Source organism: Anomaloglossus baeobatrachus, chromosome 8 (assembly GCF_048569485.1).
Source record: "Anomaloglossus baeobatrachus isolate aAnoBae1 chromosome 8, aAnoBae1.hap1, whole genome shotgun sequence".
Taxonomy (NCBI): domain Eukaryota; kingdom Metazoa; phylum Chordata; class Amphibia; order Anura; family Aromobatidae; genus Anomaloglossus; species Anomaloglossus baeobatrachus.
In genome coordinates this window covers 102,443,181-102,464,078 of record NC_134360.1, presented here as the reverse complement: position 1 = coordinate 102,464,078, position 20,898 = coordinate 102,443,181, and the positions used below count along the sequence as shown (strand labels likewise).

The window sequence follows — 20,898 nt, the reverse complement described above, 5'->3', positions numbered from 1 at the left end:
TTTCTCTCTTTCTCCTCGCACTCCACGAAATATTCATCTGGACATTTTTGGGGGGATAGGGGTTGAGATGTGCTGTGGGGGGGGGGGGGGAGACGGCACCACAACACTATATGCAAAAAGTAGCTTCATGTAAAGTATTGAAAGGAGATTGCCATGGACTAAAAGAGTCCTTTGAGTTGCACACGTTCCCCAAAGGGTAGGAGTAGTGGTTTTGGACAGTAGTTTTTCTTTTGGTCTGGACTCCTACTGGAGAGGAGTATTTGTGACAGACCCTACTGTCGACTTGTTAGTGGTCATGATTATTAGGCTGTTTTTTCGCCTTAATGTTTTTGAAGATGTTTTTTCTTTTGGGCTTTATGGGAAACTAGAAATGTATGATGTTGCCGATCTTGTGGTTCTTTACGGGATTTTACCCTCTACGGTCCTACAGGTGGGAGATCATAAGTGTATGATGTCATTGGGGGAATGTTGGAGGAGCAAAATATTATTTGTCTGGTATGGCGGGGAAGATTAATATCTTAAAGTGGAATGTCCGTTGTTTAGGGGATCCCACAAAAAGGGCGGCTGTTATGGATTTCGTCAGGGATCATTTTCATGCGATAGTCAGTCTACAGGAAACTCACTTAGATGAGGAAAAATAACATACTGAATAGATCATGGATTAGTTATAGTTATCATTCTACTTTTTCATCCTATTCCAGGGGGGCAGCCTATTGGTGCATAGAGCCATACCGTTTGAACCCATTGCACCCAAGGTAGACAGGGAGGGGAGGTTTCTGTGGGTTCGATGTAAAATTCTGAATTACCACACACACATCAACCTGACGTACACTACACCCCACACCAAACTAACATACACTACACCCCACACCAACCTGACTTACTGTATGTTAGGTTGGTGTGTGGTGTATGTCAGGATGGTGTGTGTGGTGTATACTACACCACACATACCAACCTGACGTACACTACACCACACACACACACACACATCAACCTGACCTACACTACACCACATACCAACCTGACGTAGTGTATGTCAAGTTGGTATGTGGTGTAGTGTAGGTCAGGTTGGTGTGTGTGTGTGTGTGTGTGTGTAGTGTAGTATACGTCAGGTTGGTGTGTGTGTGTGTGTAGTGTAGTATACATCAGGTTGGTGTGTGTGGTGTTTACCACACACACATCAACCTGACGTACACTACACCCCACACCAAACTAACATACACTACACCCCACACCACACACCAACCTGACTTACTGTATGTCAGGATGGTGTGTGGTGTATGTCAGGATGGTGTGTGTGGTGTATACTACACCACACATACCAACCTGACGTAGACTACACCACACACACACACACACACACACATCAACCTGACCTACACTACACCACATACCAACCTGACATAGTGTATGTCAAGTTGATATGTGGTGTAGTGTAGGTCAGGTTGATGTGTGTGTGGTTTAGTGTACGTCAGGTTGGTATGTGTGGTGTAGTATACACCACACACACCATCCTGACATGCACCACACACCAACCTAACATACACTAAGTAAGGTTGGTGTGCAGTGTGGTATAGGGTAGTGTACCTCAGGTTGGTGTGTGTCAGGTTGATGTGTGTGATCACACACACACACAACTACCTGATGTACACTACAACACACAAACCAACCTGACATACACTATACCACACCGCATACCAGCCTGACGTAGTGTATTTCAGGTTAGTGTGGTGTAATGTACTTCAGTTTGGTATGTGTGGTTTAGTGCACTAGCGCTAGGTTGGGGGTTACTCACACTTTACTGTGGGTCTTCCTCTATGGCTTCCGGCTCTTCTCCTCCCGGCCTCCGGCTCTTCTCTTCCCGGCCTCCGGACGATTTCTTGTCCTGCGACGTCAAGTCTGTGTCACTGGAGGAGGAAGAGTGGGAGAAATAGAGAAAAGTGGGACCCTCTCCCTCACTATCAGCTACGGAGGGACGAGCAGGACATTTGTGTGCGCGTGTGCAAAAAAACCCCAAACCCTAAACTTTATTTTAGTGTGCATGTGTATGTGCAAGTGTTTGCTGAAACTTTCTACTGCAGGAGAGGGCTGAGGAGATGCAGGAGCCGTAATCACTGGGGCGCAATCACCGGGGCGCAGGGGGACGCAATCACAGGGGGATGCAATCACAGGGACGCAATCGCAGGGGTGTAATTACTGGGGCGCAGGGGGACGCATATTCACAGGGGCGCAGTCGCAGGGATGCATAATCACAGGGGCGTAATCACCGGGGCGCAGGGGGACGCAATCGCAGATGGCACGCAATCGCAGGGACGCAGATGGGACGCAATCGCAGGGGCGCTGGTAGGGCGATCGCAGGGGCACAGAGCGCAGGTGGGGCGTTCGCAGGGGCGCAGATCGCAGGTGCGCAGATCGCAGGGGCGCAGATCGCAGAGGCGCAGATCGCATGTGCGCAGATCACAGGGGCGCAGATCGCAGGGGCGCAGATCGCAGGGGCACAGATCGCAGGGGCACAGATCGCAGGGGCACAGATCACAGGGGACCAGGTGGGGCGATCGCAGGGGCGCAGATCGCAGGGGCGCAGGGGGGTCTGGGTGATCACCCCCCTGCTGCCCAGTGATCACCCACCTGCTGCCCAGTGATCACCCACCTGCTGCCCAGTGATCGGCCCCCTGCTGCCCAGTGATCACCAGGGCGTGGGATTGATCACTGGCAGCAGCAGCAGCAGTCACTCACACCAGCCGGGTGTCAAAAGTAGGACACCGGCAGAGAGTGATCACAGGAAGCGAAGGTCGGGGAAGGCAGTGGAGGTCAGTGGGGGGGTGTAGAATCGGACGGTGGGGGGAGCGGGGGTGGGATCGGACAACGGGGGCGGGGGGGACGGAAGGCAGCGGGGGATGGAACGGAAGACAGCAGAGGGGAGTGCGGAACAGCACAGAAGGGAGGGGGAAGACAGAACAGAAACGAAGGGAAAGACAGCAAAGAGGAGAGAAAAACTTACCGGATGGTGATCGGTGGCGGCAGATCGAGGTGGCAGCGGCAGCAGGTGACCCTCCTCTTCAGCGTCGCAGTCCACGGTCAGGATGAAGCTGAAGGGGGAGGGCACCCACCGGTCACATCGCTCCTCCACATCTGATTGGAGGGATATCGTCACATGGACGCTACCTCCAATCAGATGGGGAGGGGGGCATTACACGGAGCTCTCCCTGCTCCAGCCAATGGCTGATGATATTGCATCATCAGCCATGGCTGGATTGTAATATTTCACCAAGTTTGATTGGTGAAATATTACAATCGTTCTGATTGAATGTGAAAGTGACACTTTCAACAGCCAATCAGAGAGATCGTATCCACGGGGGGGGCAAAGCCACCCCCCCGGGCTCAACTACAAGTCCTTATGTACCTGCAGCGCTGGTGACATTTCAGTAAACTCGGTCACCAGCGCTGCAGGAACGGAAACCCGCCATGACGCATACGGTGCGTCAAAGGTCGGGAAGGCACAAGGTTTCATGACGCATATGGTGCGTCAAAGGTCGGCAAGGGGTTAATACATCAAATTCTAAGCAGAGATGGGAGCACGAGATAGGGCCTATTGAGGACAATCAGTGGGCGGAAATATTGGAAAGAACACCCGCCCTGTCCCTGGGGGAAGCCTACAGATTTTCTCACTTGTATATGATTCATCGAGTCGATCGTACTCCAAAATTTTTATTTGACATAGGTGCCAGACCGGATCCCACCTGACCACGATGTGGGGCGGACTCAGCGTCCATGCTCCACATACTGTGGTCCTGCCCTAGTTTGGAGGCGTTTTGGAGGGGTGTGACCTCAATTGTTAACAGAGTGTATATCACAGATCTGAGCCTTACCCCCTTGGTGTGTATCCTGGGATATATCGAAGACCTGAAATTGGAAGAAGAGGGTAAAGTGGCGGCTGCCCGTATGCTATATATGGCAAGAAAATTAATAGCACAATATTGGATTACGGATCAAGACCCCACCATATCAGAGTTTGTTAAGAAGGTCAATTGGATAGTAAATTTGGAGAAAGGAATATATTTAAAAAGAAATTGCATGGCCAAATTTGAAAAGATCTGGGCCCAGTGGACAGACGACTCTGGTCTGGCATCTAGGGATCTATTTAGGTTCCGACTGGGCTTGTTTTAAACTATGGTATAAATAGCTGAAAGGCAGTACGACTGTGGGAACAGTAACCTCCTACCATGAACTCGTTCCCTGTATGTGTCTGGCTATAATGTATACATGATGGTCACTGAGATAAGAACATGGATGTTCCAGATCCTCTAATACTCCATAGATCAAGGGATTTTCTGCGGAGAGCTACGGCATTTATATATCACATGTGGGGAATTGTCAAATATATGTTTATTGCTTCTTGGTTTCTCATGTGGGGGGGTGGGAGAGATGGGACTGTAGGGGTTATGTTGACCCCGAATTGTATGTTTTATGTAATGCACAAAATCTTTAATAAAAACATTTTGGTTTAAAAGGATGCAAACTCTGCAGCTTAGCACGGTCTTCCATTACAATACATCTGGGGCCAGATCTTCCCTTTGTTATGTGTAGGGCTGTGTACTCACAGATACTAAATTCTTTCATTTCCTGTGCTGACTTATGTTGTGGACAAAACTTTGTGATTAAAAAAAAAACAAGTTTATTAAAAATAATTATTGATTTTGCAAATCAGAACAAATATGAAACAAAATCGATATTAAACAAGAAAATACATCATAATGTTCACATACTTGCCAATTCATCTTTATAAATGTATACTATAACAATAGTGTAACTTTCATTTTGCTCGGTAATCCAAATTTCATCAGTCTTTAGACCTGCAGACAAGTCTTTGAAGAGATTACAAAAATAAATAAGGAGTAAATCGTCAGCATTTTTCCTGGGTAATCTAGAGGCCTCTTTTCTTGTAGAAGGAATGCTGGTGAGGAATTTCATCTATCTGCACCCAAGGAATGTGAAAGAAGCCAGTAACAGAAAAAAAATTCCCTCCACTTTAAGCAGTCAGATTTTAAAAGGGGTTTAAAAGCCTTGCTGGGTGAGACCCAGAGTCTTCCCAGTTGCTCCTGGCATCTGGTATAGTCTGCATATTGACAAGGTTGCAGTCAGTGAGCTCAATGGCACTGAGTAAAGGTCATGTCACACACAATGACAGCGACGACGACGTTGCTGCTAAGTCACCATTTTCTGTGATGTAGCAGCGACCTTGCTAGCGATGTTGCTGTGTGTGACATCCAGCAACGACCTGGCCCCTGCTGTGAGGTCGCCGGTCATTGCTGAATGTTCTGGACCATTTTTTGGACGTTGCTCTCCCGCTGTGAAGCACACATCGCTGTGTGTGACAGCGAGAGAGCGACGAACTGAATGTGCAGGGAGCCGGCTTCTGGCAGCCTGCGGTAAGCTGTAACCAAGGTAAACATCAGGTAACCAAGCGAAGTGCTTTGCTTGGTTACCCGATATTTACCTTGGTTACTAGCGTCCGCCGTTCTCAGGCTGCCAGTGCCGGCTCCCTGCACACGTAGCCAGAGTACACATCGGGTAAATAAACAAAGGTTTGCTTATTAACCCGATGTGTACGCTGGCTATGGGTGCAGGGAGCCAGCGCGAAGCGGTGTGCACTGGTAACCAAAGTAAATATCAGGTAACCAGCGAAGCATTTTGCTTGGTTACCCGATATTTACCTTAGTTACCAAGCGCAGCATCGCTTCCACGCGTCGCTGCTGGGGGCTGGTCACTGGTGAGATCTGCCTGTTTGACAGCTCACCAGCGACCATGTAATGACGCAGCAGCGATCCTGATAAGGTCAGATCACCGTCGTGATCGTAGCTGCGTCGCTACGTGTGACTCTAGCTTAACTCATGCTGTTGACTTATGCATCGCTATGGAGCTCACTAAATGATTGTTGATGTGACATCAGCCCTGCAGTGCAGACAATAAGGGATGCCAAAAGCCACAGCAAAGAGTCAGCACTGGACCTGGGAAGGGTGAGTAAAGCACAGTCAGTTTATAAATACATTATAAAATATAACTGGCTTAACTGCACACCGCACCCTATGCTATACCTGCAGCACGCCATGCTGATATATGCAAATTACACATTCGAATAGTAAATTATAACAACACGCTATGTTAATAGCACAAAGTCTTATCTCATAGGCCTGACATATTGTTATACTTACAATGACCTGCAGCAGCAGTATATAAAAGATTTCATAAAGATTACAGTTTCTACTTTAGGGGCGGCACGGTGGCCCAGTGGTTAGCACTGCTGTCTTGCAGCGCTGGGGTCCTGGGTTTAAATCCCACCCACCAAGGACACCATCTGCCATGAGTTTGTAGTCAATTTCTCCTTTCTAAGCTCCAGTAAAATCCACAAGTGTGTAACTGACCAAAAAGCTCCCTGACCAGACAGAGCTCTGTACCACACAAAACCAGCACTTATTTGATTCCTTATTCGAATCCTCAGAAGCCCAACTTCCTCCTGGGTACGAATGCCCAGGAAAGTGCACAGGGCACTGTCTACTACAGGAGCTGTACAGTCAGGTGATAAGTGTTCAGCAGATGTGTCAGCTGGCAAACAAAGGTAGGATTACTGTGAGGACTGCAGCATACATGTGACACATGAAACATGTTTTAATCTAATCAAATAAAACCATAGTTGTCGTCTCCCCACTCCTCAATCTTTATGTTGACTGCTGGCACACTTGAATCTTCACATACAAATGGTTTCTGATGCTTTTCTTGTATGGAACTTTCTGTAAACAAATAAAAAAAGTTTTGTAATATTTCAATAAACCAGTCCTAAAAACTACAAAATGAGAACTAAAGTGATGCACAAATAACACATTCATGATAATTGCACGCTATTGCGAAAATATGAATGGATGAAAAGCATTAAATCATAAGCATTAAATCAAAATTAAAATAATGAAATGAAACTTCTCCTAATTTGTACGGTCTATTAATCTGACACTTAGAATTACCAAGTGGTATGGAAACTCATGAACTGAGCTGCATACTGTATTAAAGTATTAAAAGAAGATTATTCTAATGACAGATTTGGCATTATAGGGGGTTGTCCAGGGTCGAGGTGCAAGTTTGCAGCTTCTCTAATGTGATGGCAGACTTGTCAATCCTCACAGAACACACTACACACTGTCAGGATTCTCCAGTCCCTGCGGATGCATGATCGCAAGTAGCATTTGCAAGTCAGGTGCCGACTACATGTTCGCGTTTACATATGTTAAATACTTGGGATCACATGGCCGGCCGCACATGACACCGGAGAATCCTGACAACACCCACTGTGAGGATTCACAAGTCTGCCATCACAGAGTGACTCGTGAGAAATTCCTTACCTGTCGCTGATGGAGAGTGACCTATGGAGCCTCATTCTCAGAACGAGGCTCCATAGGATTCGATGTACGTCATGAGACTTTACACAATTGGATTATTTCAGAACTTCAAGGATTTTATTAAATTAATAAATTGGTGAAAGAGGGAGTGTTTGGGGGAGGGGGGGAGACTTTATTAAAATAAAACACACAAAAAAATTATATAACTGAACACTTAGGCTACTTTCACACATCAGTTTTTTTGCAATCAGGCACAATCCGGTTTGAAATCCCCAAATATCCCTCCTGGTCCGACGTAATCCACAGAGGTCCCGCGACGCTTTCAGCTCTGCTACATGAAGCTGACAGGAGCGGCCGTGGAACACCGCCTCCACGCAGCAACTGAAGGTAGTCGCGCTGTCAGCCTTGACGTCACTGAGGTAGTGCCGAGGTGTGTGCGGTGATGATGATGCATGCGCCAGTGCCGGGGTGTGTGTGGGGATGATGCATGCGGGAGTGCCAGGGTGTGTGCGGTGATGATGCGTGCGGGAGTGCCGGGGTGTGTGCAGTGATGATGCGTGCGGTTGTGCCGTGATGTGTGCGGTGATGATGCGTGCGGGAGTATCTGGGTGTGTGCGGGGATGATGCGTGCGCCAGTGCCGGGGTGTGTGTGGGGATGGTGTGTGCGGTGATGATGCGTGCGGGAGTGCCGGGGTGTGTGCGGTGATGATGCGTGCGGTAGTGCCGTGATGTGTGCGGTGATGATGCGTGCGGGAGTGTCGGGGTGTGTGCGGGGATGATGCGTGCGGGAGTGCTGGGGTGTGTGCGGGGACACACCCCGGCACTCCCGGACGCATCATCACCGCACACACCCCGACACTCCCGCAAGCACCATCACCGCACATACACCGGCACTCCCGCACGCATCATCCCCGCACACACCCCGACACTCCCGCACGCATCATCACCGCACATACACCGCCACTCCCGCATGCATCATCACCGCACACACCCTGAAACTCCCGCACGCACCATCACTGCACATACACCGGCACTACCGCACGCATCATCCCCGCACACACCCCGGCACGCATCATCCCCGCACACACCATCACCACACACATCCCGGCACTACCGCACGCATCATCCCCGCACACACCCCGGCACTGGCGCACGCATCATCATCACCGCATACACCCCGGCACTACCTCAGTGACGTCACCGCTGACAGCGCGGCTACCTTCAGTTGCTGCGTGGAACTGCTAGAGAGCGTGGAGGCGGTGTTCCACGGCCGCTCCTGTCAGCTTCATGTAGCAGAGTTGAAAGCATCGCGGGACCTCTGTGGATTACGTCGGACCAGGAGGGGTATTTGGTGATTTTAATAAAATGGTGAAAGAAGGTGTTTTTTTGTCCTTTATTCCAAATAAAGTATTTTCTTGGGTGTATGTGTTTATTTACTTTCACTTACAGGTTAATCACTGGGGGTGTCTCATAGATGCCTCCCATGATTAACCCCTTAATACCCTGATTGCCACCGCACCAGGGCAATTCGGGATGAGCCGGGTAGAGTCCTGGGACTGTCGCATCTAATGCATGCGGCAATTCCGGGCGGCTGCTGGCTAATATTGTTAGGCTGGGGGGCTCCCCATAACGTGGCGCTCCCCATCCTGAGAATACCAGCCTTCAGCCGTGTGGCTTTACCCTGGCTGGTATCAAATTGGGGGGGACCGCACGCAGTTTTTTTTTTATTTATTTTACTGCAAGATATAGACCCGCCCACTGGCGGCTGTGATTGGTTGCAGTGAGACAGCTGTCACTCAGCGTGGGGGCGTGTCTGACTGCAACCAATCATAGGGGCCGGTGGGCGGGGAAAGCAGGGAATACGAGATTGAAAATGCCGGCCGCCCATTATTCAAATCAGGAGATGCCGCTAGCAGTGTGACAGCCGTGCAGCACCGCCCATGGTCGGTGAGTGGGTGAGAGTGAGTGAGTGAGTCAGTGAGTGTGAGAGAGAGGCTGGGGCCACACAGGGCACTACTGCGATGCTCGCATGATACTCGGCTCGTGCTAGCAGCACAGCAAGAGCAGAGTGTCATGCTAGTGTCCCTGCGTCTGCGGTCAGCCTGTGTGAGCGGACCACAGCAGCGGGGGGCGGGCCGACTCTCAGAGAAAATAATCGCTCATGTGCGCTGACACACAGGCTAGAATTGGTCCGAGTGGAATGCGATGTTTTATCAGACTCCACTTGCACCGATTTTTAGGCCAGAGAATCACTTCTGGGCATGCTTAGAAGTAAAAACCGAATCCAGTACATGCTTCCGACGTTTGATGCATGCCACCGGATTCAGCATGCATAGACTTTCATTATGCACCATGCCGCACCTGGCGCTGTGCGGTTTTTTTTATGAGACAAAAAACGTTGCATGAAACATTCCATGCGGCCACCGCATTAATTAATTAAGCCGCATCCGGAAAAAGCCGGATGCAATGCAAGGTCATCAGGCACAATCCGGCGACAATACAAATCAATGGGGATAAAACGGATGCGGTACCGGATCCGTTTTAACCGTTTTTTCCGAATTGTGCCTGATGGGAAAAACCTGATGTGTGAAAGTAACCTTATCGGGTTAATAATGGGGGTGCCTGATAAACTCCTCTCCATTACTAAAGCCTGGGCTTGATCCCAAATGTTAATTCACAGCTGACATCAACCCAAAAAATATTACCCCGATTGCCACTGCACCAGGGCAATCGGGAAGAGCTAGGCAAAGCACCAGAATTGGCGCATCTAATGTGATGTGTCACTTCTGAGGCAGCTGCAGGCTGCTATTTTTAGGCTGGGAAGGAGAAAATAACCATGAGCCTTTCCATCCTGATAATACCAGCCTCCAGTTATCTGCTTTACCTTGGCTGGTTATGAAAAATAAGGGAGACACCGCGTATTTTTTTAAATTATTTTTTGATAACCAGCCAAAATCAAGCAGACAGCTGAGTGCTGCAGCCGGCAGCTGTCTGCTTTACTGGCGCTGGTTATCGAAAATAAGGGGGACCCCCTCGTAATATTCTAATGTATTCCCTATCCACATTTGTTTGTAAGCCAGTTGCCCTGCTCTTACCCAGTGTTGCTTCCTTTTGTGGCCCCCTAGCTCTTACTGCGACGATTTTACAACACCAAAGTTCGGTTCACCATAGACTTATATGGGGGTCATGGTCAAGTTTGGGTACCGAACTTTTAACTGTCTGGCGAAACCAGGAGAACCCTAACATACATGGGTCCATTCATCCCTACTTACAATCTATCAGGCATTCGGGGGACACAAAGAGCTCTTCGTGGATGGTGCAACCTTCAATATATTGAATAAATGGTGTATTCAAATTGCGCTGCATGAACCGGTCATCAGCCAGTATCTGCAGAAGTACACATACAAAGTGCTACTGAGTGTATGGAGGGTGTAGGAACAGATGATGCAAGGGAACAGATTTTAAGAAAAAGTTAGGATAGTAGAACAGGGAAAAGTTACAGTCCATATAATTAGTCTACACACCACTATTGAAATCCCAAGTTTTTAATAATATAAAAGAAATACTATGAAGAATCATTTCAAAACTTATTACCCCTTTAATGTAATCCCTAACAATTACATTTCAAATGGAAAAAAAAACCTGAAATATTTTCAGGTGGAAAAAAAAAATGAACTAAAATAATATGGTTTCATAAATATGTCCACCCTTACATTAATAGTTTGTCAAAGTTCCATTTGAATTTCTGACAGCAGTCAGTCTTCTTGGTTAGGGGTTTATTAGCATAGTGCATCTAGAATTGGCAATCTCTGACAGATTTAGAACACTGCTGCAAGTAAAAGTGGGTAGACTGCAGGGGTATCTCCAAGTGTCTAACCCACTACAGGTCACTACACAGATTTTCAATTGGGTTTAGGTCTGGGCTCCAGCTGTGCCATTCCAAAACTTAGATCATCTTCTGGAGAAGAGTTTATTTTCCTGATTTGGAGATGTGCTTATGATCGCTGTCGAACTGAGAGGTGAAATTCCTTATCTTCAACTTTTTAGCACAGGTCTGAAATGTTTGAAACCATTCACAATTCACTCCACCTTGACAAAAGCTCAAATTTCAGCTTGCAAAAAAAACAGACCCAAAGCTTAATATTGCCTCCACCATCGTTCACTGTGAGTATGGTGTCCTTGTGGTGATGTGTGGTGTTGGATTTACACTAAACATACCTTTTGGAATTCTGGCCAAAGAGTTCAAACTTGGTTTCATCAAACAGTAACACATTTTCCTACATGCTTTTGGCAGACTTGAGTTAGGTTTTGGGAAAACATAGCCAGGCTTGGACGTTTCTCTTTGTAAAAAAAAAAGACTCATCTTGCCACCCTACACCAAAGGTCAGTCATAAGAATAACAAGGGAGATTGTTGCTATATGTAGTTGAAAACTAGTATTTGCCAGAAATTCCTGCATCTCCTTTAATTTTGCTGACGCCATCTTGGCAGCTTTGTAGACAGATTTTCTTTTCTTCATCAATTTTTGAGCGACATCCGGATCTATTTTATGTTCTGACAAATTTAAGCCATGTCATGATGTTTTACAGTGTTTTATGGTATATCTTATTCTTTGGATTTTGTTTTTACCCTTCTCCTAATTTATAACTTTTAATAATGAGATCCCTCTGCTATGTTGTAAGCTGTTTATGGACCGTGGCTTTTGTTGTAAAATAGACTTAAAAAAAAAAAAAAAGACAGGGAAAATCATAGAATGGGAGCGTTTGAAGGGCCCTACTGGGTCATCTGGTCCCACATCCTATTCATATCAGGATTCACTAAATCATCCTGCACAGATGTCTGTCCAGTTTCTTTTTCATGACTTTCATTGAAGAGGAACTCACTAGCTCACTGTAACAAAAATATTTTTTTCTAATATTTAATCTGTGTCTCATTAAGTTTCATTCCATTTCTTCCAGTCTTTCCCTGTCTAAATGAGAATAGGGCTGATCCCTCTATAGAATCCTACTAGAACAGCTAAACTTTATATGGGGTTAATCAGGATCACTGTAAATGATGGCAGCTGTGCACCGACAACTATTCCACATGAATATAAATGTGATAGGTTAATTCTGAATACAACCACATCCAACTATAAAAGGATGTTCACATTTATGGAAACATGTTATTTTATTTCTCCCCTTAAAATCATTTCATTTTTTTTCTCAATGGATTTGTACAAATTATGGGTGACAATAAAAAGTGGGAAAAGGTTCAGAAATTAATTCTTGATAGTTTTTTTTTATGCATGACAAAATAGTATTAAAAACATGTATACTTTTCATACCCACTGTAAATTAGTGTGGTGAGGTGAAAGGCCAATGGCAAGATAGCAGAGGTCGTCATTGATTTTCTATTTACTATTTTGATATATTTTCTGTATTTGAATAAATTATATTGTGGCCTGTTTTGTAGTTCATATACTGCATTATTTATTGCACTTTTTACGTATTTCCAGTTTTGCTTTGCCTTTTATAGTAAAAGCTGGTAGAAAAAAATCTTCATAAAATGGTCATTGCTGTCTATTTTTTAATTTGTTCATAAAATACTTGAAATAAATGATCCTGTTCTCTTATCCAAATACCATTTTTAATGATTCCTATATAATTAGTAATCTCCTTTAGTATGTTTGAAATCAATGTGATAGGAGAAAAAGGACTAGTCCTCGCTGCTATCCCTGGACAAGCTGGGACGTCAATCCTGAACGATGTTGGAATGACAGTGATTCTGGACTTGGTGCCCACCAAAAACAGATTTGAAGGCGTGAGTAGTGATCACAATGCACTAATAATACAATGGAGGAGTAAATGCTTTTAATAGGTTCCCTTTAAAAGGTAAACCTATCGTAAAGGGGTTGTCCAGGATTCTTGTAATAAAATAAATACAAAATAGTTAAAAAAAGGGATATGCTAATGTACCAAAATATATTTTCACCTAGTAAATCTTCCACCAAGCCATTATCGTAGCTATGGTGGTTACATTTGAACTGTCCAGCAGTGACAACTTTTTTGTCTATGCAGATGTGACCACTGCAGCCAAACAATGGCTTTAGCCACCACGTGCACCTTTCTACGGTCACCAATGAAGGCAGCCTTTTGTATTGATAGTACAATTATGTAATCGTTACGGCACATATATTTTCCCAAAACCAAAGCTACACCAAGACTCACTTTTGATTTCCTTAGAATTTTGGCATGATTTCTTTACATATTTTCTTTCTGGAAAAGAAAAAAGGTTAAAATAAAAATTACACCATTTCATCCAAAATTAGAAGAACTAAATAAAAAACAAGTGATGTCTAGGAAGCAAGTGCCCTGATTATATGTATCTGTACCAGTACTAGAAGATTAATGCATGTATAGCAGTCCTGTGTAGAGTCGGATTGTATCAAGTGGCTAAAGTATTTGTTCCTCTAGTAAGCTATACATACCCATACTGGAGCCACTGCGCGAAACCAGTTTAAATACCATGTACACAATTATTAGGCAAGTATAAATGTCAATTGAATGATGCTTATCTAAGTGACTCTGAAAGAGCAACTCCTATATATACATTTTATTTCCTACTTCTGAAGTGAATGGAATACATGTATTATTATTTTTGTGTAATAGTTTTGAATAAAATAAAATTAATTTAAAAATGCAAGTAAAAAAAGTAAAAAATTGTTAAGACATCTACAATGGAATGCACCACTTTTGCAACTGGTAAGATTATTGGCGTATGATCACAAAACCATCAGATGTTTTGTGGAAAATAGTCAACAGGGTTGCAAAAAATGTATTGAGAAAAAAACATGCAAATTATTTGCGAAAGATTTAAGACTACTCAAACGTGAAGCGACCAGGACCACTGCGCAACCAGCTCTGTCCTCACCTATTGTACCATCACCCATTCCCTGTAGACTGTGAGCCCTCGCGGGCAGGGTCCTCTCTCCTCCTATACCAGTCTGTTTTGTACGGTTAATGATTGTTGTACGTATACCCTCTTTCACTTGTAAAGCGCCATGGAATAAATGGCGCTATAATAATAAATAAATAATAATATTCTCCAGTGCTGTCATATTTCAGAACTGAAAGTAAAAGGTATTCAGTGCTGAGAGACATGGCCAAGGTGAGGAAGGCTGAGACCCGACCACATTTAAACAATACACAAAAGTTGAAATATCAAGAGTGAAAAATCTGTCTTAAGATATTTCTTGCCCCAAATGTTTTATGGACTGATGAGATGAGTGACTTCATGGACCAGATGGATGGGTCTGTGGCTGGATCAGTAATGGCCAAAAACCTTCACTTCGACTCACCGACAGCAAAGTGGAGGTGGAGTACTGTTATGGACCGATATTATTAAAGATAAGCTAGTTGGACCTTTTTGGGTTGAAGATGGACTCGTATTCTAAAAATTAGCAGTAGGTTTGGGAGTTTTCCTGTACAACTGAATAACAGTTGCTGACCCATGACTTTTATTCAGGATCCTTCAGATGCATCAAAGTCTCCACTGCTTGTCTAGCCATTAAAGACCTTAAAGATAAACAAACAATGACCCAGACCCTTCTACACCTGACTTAAGCCTTACTTGAAACTTGCGGGCCCTTCTTAGATGGGAGATTTACAGTAAAAAAAACAGTCACCTATTTGATCAGTGTCTGGGAGGCTGTGGTTGGTGCCCAAAAAATTGATAGTCAACAGATTAAGAAACTAACAGACTCCGTGAATGGATGGCTTATGACTGTTATTAAAAATAAAAAAAAGTCGGCTACATTGGCCACTAATATTTTTTTAAATGCATTTTTGTACATTGAATTGTTTGGTTACTATTCTCACTTTTTATGAAAATAATAAAATGGGAAAATTCAAGTTTTTCATGTAGATGCATAATTATTCCAGGAAAGTTAAACTTCTCATGAACAGAGATGAGCGGACATGTGGAAGTTCAGTTCGGCAGGCTCAAACGGTCTTCGGATAAAGTTCAGTTCGGGATTCGGACTTGTCCTGATCCCCAATGGAACTCACTGATTGGGCAGTTCTGGTCTCCGCCCACATACAGCAAGGCATAAACAGATCACTTCTGAGGGAAGGAGGACTGGGTTTTTTTTCTTTTAGACACACTGGATCCGAAAACTCTGACTTTACCCCCAGTGAGAGCCACTCAAGTATTGCATGCGGCTCGCACTGGGCCGAGCACAAAGTGTACCTGAGTACGCCGATGCTCGCTCGAGTGGTCAACATACGTAAAGCACCTGAATGCCAAACTCGAACACTGATTTATTTTTTAAAAAAGTGAGGGTACGAACACCGAATTTTACTGTTCGGGTTCGCTCAGCTCAACTCATGAGGCAAAGACTGGATATGTAGTGATTACTTATTTAATCAATGAGGGTCAGCATGTCCATAGTGATAGGAAGGCTCTTTCAGTGGTGATCTCTGGATAGTGTTTTAATGTGAATATCATCCAATCACAGGATGGCTACAAAAGCTCTATAGAGATTTAGTGCTAACATAGGCAAGAGGCTATGAAATACCTGGGGCTGCAACCAGGACAAATGGAAGTGCCATAAATTATTAATGGCTAGATCTGTGCTAGATCTGTTGTCAAAATGCAAACAATGATTAGTTTGGCAAATGGGGATGTGTGGGTCAATAGGGATGTCTATGAAGGAGAGAAATTTTTCATTCATATTCCATTAATACAATTATGGTCTAGAGCAGACCTGCGCAAGGGGTGGCCCGCATCTGGCCCTCCCACTGTCTGACCGCCCCACCCGCCTTAGCTCAGAGTTGGAGGCGTGGCCTGATCTACGATTTTATGCCTCAGCCCCGCTCTCACGGCCGGGAGCTATGTATCCCGCAGTGCAGTGATAAGTGACTGCCACGCCCCCTCACTCTTCTGACCACGCCCCCTCTTGCTGTCAGTCACGCTTCCTCTGGATGCTGAGCCCACTCTGTATGCCTTCTATGGCATCTATGCTGCTGACCACGCCCCTTTGCTGTTGTCCACGCCCCCTCTCAATGCTGGACACACACATACTGCTGGGATGCCTTCTCCTTGTCCCATCTTGCTGCTCTCTCGATGCTGGCCACGCCCCTTTTGAAGTCCAAAGAAAAAAAGGCACTCACCGGACATGTTGTGCAAAGGGCTGATTATATTCGTATCGGATTACATGTGAAGGCTTGTGAGGGAGGGGGAGCCATGGATGGCTGTTTGCTTAGATGCCAAACAGTGATTAGTCTAATTTATGCTTACCTGGGCTACGGTACTCCCCCTCCCTCACAAGCCTTCACTTGTAATCCGATACGAGAATAAACAGCCCTTTGCACAGCATGTCCGGTGAGTAAAAGTAACAAAAAACAAGTTCCAGGTCACCACTCCTCTGCATAGAATTTCACACCGTTATCCAACCCGACAAGGAGGAAGGGAAGGAGATACAACAATTAAGATACACTCCTGCATCAGTGGTTAATCTGTCCCCCTTTGTGCTCACTGAGGCACAAATTACTCTGCTTAAAAAGGGACTGAAATTTGATCCTACTACTAGAGGAGAATTATTCCAGACGATTAAGGACATTAATAAGTTTATTCGACTGCTGACAGTAAAGAGACATTTTTTCAAAGCAGATTACAGTGTGGAATCAACTATTGAGGGGGATACCAACATAACCGACCATTTACCACTTGATCTGGAACTTAAAGATCAGATTGTACTAAGATCACTCCTGGACTTGCGATTGGAGGAACAAGACTTTTTGGATTTAAAGATCAGTGTGCCGACCACCAGCCCGAATTTTTACTTGTTTATTTTTAATTGTTAACGCCCGTATCCCAGTGATGGAGGATTTCCAGCAACTATTAGAACGTGAAATTACAAAAATTTTTGAAGAGGACTTCATTTGCGAGGATAATTTATCCATGAGTGAACGACGGGCTCTGTCTGAGCTGCGATCTAGTGCGGGGATAACCATCAGGCCATCTGACAAGGGTGGCCTGGTGGTTATCTTAAGCCTGCTTTACACGTTGCAATTTGTTGTGCAATCACGTTTGCGATGTGACACGCCCAGATCGCATATGTGATCTAATGAGATCGCGCGTAGGTCGTTCATTTGCGGTCACACGTGCGTTAGTAGTCTATGTTAAATTGATCAATTTTGTGTGCGATCCTTTAGATCATGTGTTGCACCCTTTTTTTTATTTTTTATTTTTTTTTTTATTTATTGACTTGCCAAGCGTGTGTAATGTGTAGGGATGCGTTTTTACTATGTCATCTGCCATTCAGCTCTGCTACATGGCCACTAACAGCAGACACAGACAGCCATGTAGCAGAGCTGAATGGCAGATGACAGCAGACACAGAAAGAGCTGCACGATTAGAATGAACTCGGGTTAACTTCACCCGACTTCATTGTCATGCTGCGGCTCTGTCTGTGTCGCGTCCTGATTAGCGGTCACCAGTGAAGGACTCACCAGTGACCGCTAAACTCCTGAGTAACTGAATTGAGCAGCCCTCTCTCATATACTCACCGATCCCCGGCGCGGCGCTGCACGGCATTCACACTGCTCCGGCGGCTTTTACTATTTTGAAAAAGCCGGCCGCTCATTAAACAATCTCGTATTCCCTGCTTTCCCCGCCCACCGGCGCCTATGATTGGTTACAGTGAGACACGCCCCCACGCTGAGTGACAGGTGTCTCACTGCACCCAATCACAGCAGCCGGTGGGCGTGTCTATACTGTGCAGTGAAATAATTAAATAATTAAAAAAAAGGCGTGCAGTCCCCCCCAATTTTAAAACCAGCCAGATAAAGCCATACGGCTGAAGGCTGGTATTCTCAGGATGGGGAGCTCCACGTTATGGGGAGCCCCCCAGCCTAACAATATCAGCCAGCAGCCGCCCAGAATTGCTGCATACATTAGATGCGACAGGTCTGGGACTGTACCCGACTCTTCCCGATTTGCCCTGGTGCCTTGGCAATCGGGGTAATAAGGAGTTATTGGCAGCCCATAGCTGCCAATAACTCCTACATTAATCATTGCAGGCGTCTCCCCGAGATACCTTCCATGATTAATCTGTAAGTGACAGTAAATAAACACACACCAGAAAAAATCCTTTATTAGAAATAAAAAACACAAACATATACCCTCGTTCACCACTTTAATAAGCCCGAAAAAGCCCTCCATGTCCGGCGTAATCCAGGATGGTCCAGCGTCGCTTCCAGCTCTGCTGCATGAAGGTCACCGGAGCTGCAGAATACACCGCCGCTCCTGTCAGCTCCACGCAGCTAATGAAGGGAACAGTGCGATCAGCTGAGCTGTCACTGAGGTTACCCGCTGTCACTGGATACAGCGGTGGCCGCGGGTAACCTCAGTGACAGCTCAGCTGATCACGCGGCTGTCTTCAGTTGCTGCGTGGAGCTGACAGGAGCGGCTGTGTCTTCTGCAGCTCCGGTCACCTTCATGCAGCAGAGCTGGAAGCGACGCTGGACAATCCTGGATTACGCCGGACATGGAGGGCTTTTTCGGGCTTATTAAAGTGGTGAACGAGGGTATATGTTTGTGTTTTTTATTTCTAATAAAGGATTTTTTCGGGTGTGTGTGTTAATACGCTCTGAAGCGGACCTTTTTTAAGCTGCGGTGCAGAGCGCACACCTGCGCACATAGCCTCAGACATCAAAATCGTATGAGGGATGTCACACGTTTCAATTGACTAAGTTCGTGCAACAAAACGTTCAATTCTAGACAAAGATACGATGTGTTTGCGATCAACGGTTTTGCGTTCAATCCTGATCGCACGTAGGTGTCACACGCAGATACCTCACAAACGATGCCGGATGTGCGTCACTTACAACTTGACCCCAACAACTGATTGTGAGATATATTGAAGCGTGTAAAGCGGGCTTTAGACATGGAATTATATATCAGATAAATTAATATCATGCTATCTGATGTTCATACATATAGAAAGTTGTCTTCCGATCCTACCTAGTTAAATCAAAAAGAAATTTGATGATTTGGTAATGCAGGGATTTGAGGATGGCATCTTTGATGCTAAAATGAGAGATTTCATTATGGTTGAGGATCCAATCTGTCCCATATTACATGCGCTATCCAAAACTCATGAGGGGATTTTTCCCCCACCATTGTGTCCCAAAGTGGCGGGGATTGGATCCCTTAGGGAAAAATTATCGTGTTGGTTAGACTATCACCTCCAGCCTATTGTTACAAGGATAGTGGGGTTGATTAAAGATACTAAATACCTTTTGGCCAATTTAAAACAAATTCGATGGAATAATAGATCAAAATGGATAACATGTGATGTTTCATCACTGTATCCATCAATCCCCCAGGACCTGTTTCTTGTGGCAGAGTCTTTTTTTTTCTAAATAAATACAAATTATGCCGACCAGAAACTAACCAATTCATTATCCAGGCTACGGAATTTTTATTGAAGAATAATTTTTTCAAATTCAATCACTCTTTTTTCTTCAAGTCTGTGGCTGCCCTATGGGCGCGAGTTTCTCCCCCAGCCTGGCCAATATCTACATGGCCTGGAGGGAGGAGAATTCGATACATACTGGCCTTAGCCCCTTTGCCAGGTCCATGCGATGGTATGGAAGATATCTGGACGACATTCTCATTATATGGGAATGTCGTCCAGATGCTTTGGACTCTGATACCCAGATAGACATCGGGAAATTTTTGGAGTATATAATAATAATAATAATAATAATAATAATATCAACCATAATGAGTTAAATCTAAGATTCATGGCTAATGTTGCCGGAGATGAAACCCTGTTTCTGGATCTATACCTTAGAGGCAGTGTTGAGGATGGCAGGATCCACACTAAAGTATTCAGAAAACCGCTTAGTGGGAACACGCTGCTACTAGCGGATAGCTGTCACCCAGCTCACGTCACCCGCAATTTACTGCTGGGTGAGATGATCCGGGCACGGAGATCAGCATCAGATAATGAAGCTTTTATACAGGAGAGCGATCACATGTATCAAAGACTTTGGGATAGGGGCTATAAACATGACAATTTTGAGAGCCCGTGGAATAGCCTTGCATAGACCTCAGAACACACTGGTGAATGAGAACCGGAGAAATAACTCTCTAACAAGTAATTCTATAGTTTTTTTCTACCCCATTCTCAGTAGATTTTGCCAGAATCTGCAATACGATACGTAAGTTCATCACTATTTTATGTCAAGATGACAAATTGAATAAAATTTTGCAGGGGGGGGGGATAAGATTTGTGGCCCATAGGGGAAGGAGTATTGGCAATGCTATCTCCCCTAGTATAATTTGCGGAGGACATGAGAATAAAAAAAACTTGGTTGAATTATAAAGATACCTTTAGATGCCGACAACAGAAGTGTAATATGTGTAAATTTATTAAAAAAGGAGATGTTATACTGGATAATGATGGTAAGACGTATAAAATCAGAACCTTTATTAACAATATCACGACACATTTAGTGTAC

At 45.0% G+C, this 20,898-nt stretch overlaps 1 protein-coding gene across 1 annotated transcript in view; it reads right to left on the bottom strand.

The window, feature by feature from the left end:
* Positions 1 to 4,651: 4,651 nt before the first annotated feature.
* The window catches only part of L3MBTL2 (L3MBTL histone methyl-lysine binding protein 2), a 331,885-nt gene continuing 315,638 nt past the window's right edge, over positions 4,652 to 20,898 (bottom strand). Inside the window, exons 18-19 of the mRNA XM_075321932.1 lie at positions 13,597 to 13,644; positions 4,652 to 6,788 (exon numbers count right to left, since the gene is read on the bottom strand). Of these exons, the coding sequence (XP_075178047.1) occupies positions 6,676 to 6,788; positions 13,597 to 13,644 (161 nt within the window). The 3' untranslated portion in view covers positions 4,652 to 6,675. The remainder of the gene's footprint in view (positions 6,789 to 13,596; positions 13,645 to 20,898) is intronic.